The 5,444-nt window shown below is 43.6% G+C and overlaps 1 protein-coding gene across 1 annotated transcript in view; it reads left to right on the top strand.

The window, feature by feature from the left end:
- nfia (nuclear factor I/A) overlaps positions 1-2,160 on the top strand; it is a 12,028-nt gene extending 9,868 nt beyond the window's left edge. Inside the window, exon 2 of the mRNA XM_035653459.1 lies at positions 1,477-2,160. Within this exon, the coding sequence (XP_035509352.1) occupies positions 1,477-2,145 (669 nt within the window). The 3' untranslated portion in view covers positions 2,146-2,160. The remainder of the gene's footprint in view (positions 1-1,476) is intronic.
- The last annotated feature ends 3,284 nt before the right edge of the window (positions 2,161-5,444 follow it).

Genomic DNA, 5,444 nt, shown 5'->3' on the forward strand with positions numbered 1-5,444 from the left:
GGTGTTTTTTTGTGGGGGGGGGGGTTGGGAGGAAGGAGAGCAGGTGTAACCAACCCCAAATTGGGTCTAATCCACGACATGCCGTCTAACCACATTCCCACCCTAATAACTGCGCAGCTCTCATCAGCCAAAAGCCACATAATGCACCTTTAATACACCTATAATCCTCCACAGGACGGGATGTGAGCAGGAAACCGGCCGCATGTTGTTTGTGTTTGCGGCCGCCGACGCCGCTGCTCGCTCGCCTGTTTGGTTGGTGTGATTTTGGTCGGATTTTCGGAGGGCTGGCAGACCCCTACAGACCCCCACAGACCCCCACAGACCCCCACAGACCCACATTCCTGCCTGAGAGCCAAGAAAGAGGCGAGACGAGCTGACACTGAAGAGTCTGTGTGGCCCAGAGAGAGAGAGAGAGAGAGAGAGAGAGAAGGCAGAAAACACATTTTATTTTCTTTCATTTTAAATCTGACACTCTGTGATCAAACAGCTGATTATTTTCAAAAAGAAATGAATTGTTTCTTTCCTTCTTTCTTTCCTTCTTTCTCTTTCAGTGATTCCTTTCCTATCCCTCCTCTATTCATATTTCTTTCTGTCGTTCCACAAATCTTTTTGTTGTTTTTTTGTCCTTCATTCCTTCTGTTTACTTTCTTCCTCTCTTCTTCTTTTTTCTTCTTTTCTTCTGTACTTCCTACCTTTATGTGTCATCGCTCTTCTCTTCCTTTGTTCCCTCTGTGCTCTCCACTTCTCTTCTGTTTCCTCCTCTTTTCCCTATTTTCTTTCCTTCCTCTTTTTTTACCTTCTTCCTTTTGTGTTTGCTGCTTTCCTTCGTCATTTCCTCCTTTGTGTCGTTTATTGTTTCCTTTCTTAACCCTTTCTATTCTTTTTCTTAATTTTTCCGTCATTCCTTTGTTATTTTTCCTCCTTTCCTTGTTTCCTTCTTTGTGTTATTGCTCCTCTCTTCCTTTGTTCCCTCCGTGCTTTCCACTTCTATTTCCTCCCCTTTCTCTATTTTCTTTCTTCCTTCCTTTCAGTATGTTGTGTTTTTCCATCTTCCCTTGCTTCTTTTTATATTTCCTTCCCTCTCTCTCCCCCAACCCTCTCCTTTCTGTCCTTCCCCGTTTTGGGCATTCTCAGTCATGTTGCAGTGTGGAAGCGAGTCGTGTAAAACATCTGAATTAAATAGAAAATGTATTGAATGATGTCACCACACTGGCATCCTTTCAGAAAACAGCAGTTTATGAGTTTCAACTTCCAGAACCGAACGTTATTGCTCATTACTGCGCAGCCAAACTCTGTTCAGATTCACAGAACATTATTTTATTATCTTGTGGAGATCCCAACTTTTAAGATACCACATATGTGTGTTGTGGACCATCAGCAACAGGGTACACGCTATATCTGTGACACTGACTGTACTGTTGCATTAACACGCTGGTCTCTCACCGTCTCACCATGTCTCTCCTCTCCGTCCCTCAGGATGAATTCCATCCTTTCATCGAAGCCCTGCTGCCCCACGTCCGGGCCTTCGCCTACACATGGTTCAACCTGCAGGCCCGCAAGAGGAAGTACTTCAAGAAGCACGAGAAGCGCATGTCCAAGGAGGAGGAGCGCGCCGTGAAGGACGAGCTGCTCAGCGAGAAGCCCGAGGTCAAACAGAAGTGGGCGTCGCGCCTCCTGGCCAAACTGCGCAAGGACATCCGGCCCGAGTTCAGGGAGGACTTTGTGCTGACGGTGACGGGGAAGAAGGCGCCGTGCTGCGTGCTGTCCAACCCCGACCAGAAGGGCAAGATGAGGAGGATCGACTGCCTGCGCCAGGCGGACAAAGTGTGGAGGCTGGACCTGGTCATGGTGATTTTATTCAAAGGGATTCCCCTCGAAAGTACTGACGGGGAGAGGCTGGTAAAGTCTCCTCAGTGTTCGAACCCCACCCTGTGTGTGCAGCCGCATCACATTGGAGTTTCAGTCAAGGAGCTGGATCTCTACCTGGCCTACTTCGTGCACGCAGGTCAGTCCCAGACTCTCTTCTTCCTGTGTATGTTTGAGTGTGTGCGATGTGATGCTGAGCAGCTTGTTGTCGCTCAGTTGTTCGCTCTGTGTGAAAGAGCGATGGACGCTGGATGGAAACATGACGAACACGTGCGGTGAACGTCCTGTCGTTGTTTGTATGTGACCGAACAGTTTGCAGCCGGTCAGAGTTCTGAGAGCAGAGGATGTGTGTTGGTTGGTTGATGTAAGCTGATGACTCGAATAATGGATGGGATGAGTGCGACAGATACTTGCACAGCCAATTATCAGCTGATTATATTAAATATATATCAGTATATTGGTGTTGGATAATGATTAACAGTAAATGTCAGTGGAAAAATGCTAAAGACCTATTTGATGTCTTAATAACAGTGTCTCTACTTGGGCTGTGTACTGGTAAGAATCTGACGATATGATACGTATCGCGATAATTTATCGCGATATATTGCGATATATTGCGATACTGTAAACAAGGTCATATGTTGTGATGTAGTTTTTAAAAAGTTGACTTTTCTGGTTGCATTTAACACAAAAATCAATGAAGTATTTTTGAGTATTTAATATCCCAAAGCAAAACAGAGCGATAGGATATTTTTCGATATTTTCTTAATCACAGTTCCTCCTCTGCAAAGCAGCTGATCTTTGAGAAACTGGATTGTTCGCTGTCGGTTTAGCTTGAGACCAGCAGAATGCAGTGATATTCCTTTAGTGAACCTGGAGAGGAAGATTTAGACCCCTGACGGTAATCCTGCACTCTTTCATACAAACATGAAATATAAAGTGGCCGAAAGTAACTTTGTACTAAAGCTGTGTATTAGCTATAATCTGGCGATACGATACGTATCACGTTACAGAGTTTACAATTCAATATATTGTGATATATTGTGATACTGTAAGTAAAGTGATATATTGCACTTTTTAAATTTAATTTTAGGAAAAAAGTGTAAAAAAAAGTTTATTTTCAGCTCTGTGTGTTTTATGGATTCTGCCATCGGTTGTAACGTTACAGTCTTCGATCTTTGCTAATGCTAGCGTCTTACTTTCTATGATTCCTGTGTTATTTCTGTTTACGCTAGCAATGTGTGCTTACTTATATGTGGAAGAGTCCAGTGGCTGAATAGAGACTGCCACAAATCCTCGCAGGTAAACTATGAATTAAAACTCGATACAGAATTATAAAACTTAATGTTACGATATTTATTTACACCTCTACTTTGTATAAATGTCGACATGTTTTCCTGGTTTGTCTCAGCTGGTTTGTTGCAGCTTCTTGTCTCGTTTTCAGTCAAAGTCTTTTTTATGTCGACCATCAGGTGACGTCAGCTAACGTTATAAGCAAATAATGATAAGGTTATTTCAGTGGAAGGATGCAGCTACACCAGCTTCTTGTAAAACATCCACTTTTTATTTAATTCTTGTTGTGGAAAATAAATGTTTTCATCATTTTCCTGAATGAGATTTACAGCGTCTGACAGGAGACGTTCAATCTGAGGCCAGTGGACGATCTGAAACTTCACCTCCACACTTTTTGCTCTCAACTCGTTTATCAGTTTGAGGATGACGATCCTCTCACAGCAAACTGCTCTCTGTCTCAGAGACAAACATGTTATCTGCTGCAGACAGGCATACTTCCATCAGCGGTCAGTAAAGCAGAAGTCTGAGGAAGAGGAGGCGTCTCTGCCAGAGCTTCCTCACGCCGGCTGCGAGTGGAGCGGCTCGGGGTGTTTGGTGGGTGAAGCTGGCAAACCTTTCAGGACTGCTCGCTCAGTTAAAAAAAAAACACAATTATCTCCGGAGTGATTGCTCAGCACGTTTCCCGATTTCCGGCTGATTCCACGGGAAAATAATTTGGCTGGTTGGAATATTTCTGTGTGCGGCAGCGAGCGGTGGCCGAGGCGTGTGGAGGAGACGTTTGGCAGACGCTCTGAATACTTGGCACAGAGCTCGGTCTAAGTTTGTTGGAGTTTTTTTGACAAAGGAGGAAAGCTTCCAGATAGTCGGGTAAAATTATCTCCAGGGTGCACTCTCAGATCTCTTCCAACTGAAACTTAAATATGTCCTTCTTATCGTTTTAGACCACTCTTATTTTCAGTCTGTATTTCAACCTGTTCCCAATAAAAAGCCAATTCCTTCAAGTATTTTCTAAATTAATTTTTTTTTTCTTGACCTCAAGGTCCATTTAGTAGCTGCTCCTTTCGATCGTATCACATGATCATCAACAGGAGCAGAAGCCACCATGAAGAGATATGATCATGTGATTAAATGATGATGATTAAAAGCCCCAGAACCAGGTTTTAAATGGCATCAGGTTCATTTGTTGTTTTATTTCTTGATAAACACGTTAGAAACCCCGATATGGTTCAAATACAGACCGAACCTATAATACCTATAGTATCAAAAATTTTCTCAGATAAAAATTGATAAAGTTCATTTTTAGCAGAAAAAATAAAAATAGAATTTTTTGTTTAGAAATTTTGCAGACTTGGATTTATTGAAAATATATCATGAAGTTTTTTAAAGTTAAGTCAAAAAATGTAACTGGAAAACATTTTTTAAAATCTTTTTTTAGGGTCCAAATATATTCGGAACTCATTTGAATAAGATTGTAATGTTTCAGCGAGTACAAAATCGTAAAACCTGACGTGATGAAGAGACGTTGAGGAAGAAAAGAAGTGTTTTTGAGATTAAATGTAGATGTTCCCTTAGTTCTCTGGGTGTTTCTGCGGAGGTAAAGTTTCAGCTGTGATCCGTCAGCAGACACAAACACTGAGCCCAGCGCTGTGGAAAGATCTCCGTCCTTAATTACAATCATTTCCTCTGGCAGACTAAAGCCTCTGTGAGCCCAAAGACTGCTCCCTTTCTCCTCCTCTCCGTCCAGATAGCCTCTCAGCCCTCCTCTGTGTGTCTGTGTGTGTGTGTTCGCTGTGCGGTCGCAGTAATCAGCTGTGTGCAGGTTCACACTGAGCTCCCTTCAGTCGGGGGGAAAAAGTTTGGAGGCCTCTGACGGCGCTGCAGTCGCTGGTCTGCGGTTTCAGCCGAGGGTCTTTCAGCTCCGACCCATTCTCGGCCAAAAACTCAGTGAGGTTTCTGTTTGAGTAAACTCGCTTTTAGTTGCTTGTCATCAACAGAAACACAGACAGGGATAATTTGTGGCGAACGCAGTGGCAATTCTCGAGTTTATGTTTTAATTTTCTCTTCTGCTAAATTTAGGTTTTATGTTTGAGAGACCTTTGCCACCCAGATCCAGAAGCCTTTTCATCCCACAGTGTTCAGGACTTTGTGTCTTTTGAATGAGGTGAGAGGGAGAAGACTGGACGCCCCCCTCCTCCTCCCCTCTCCCCTCTTCCTCCCCCTCCCTCACCCCCGGTCTGGATGCAGGAGGATCAGGTTTCCTGCCTCTCATTTAAGGCAGCGGAGCT

The sequence above is a fragment of the Morone saxatilis genome, unplaced genomic scaffold (genome assembly GCF_004916995.1).
Source record: "Morone saxatilis isolate NCDOM2014 unplaced genomic scaffold, NCSU_SB_2.0 Contig12, whole genome shotgun sequence".
NCBI classification, from domain to species: domain Eukaryota; kingdom Metazoa; phylum Chordata; class Actinopteri; family Moronidae; genus Morone; species Morone saxatilis.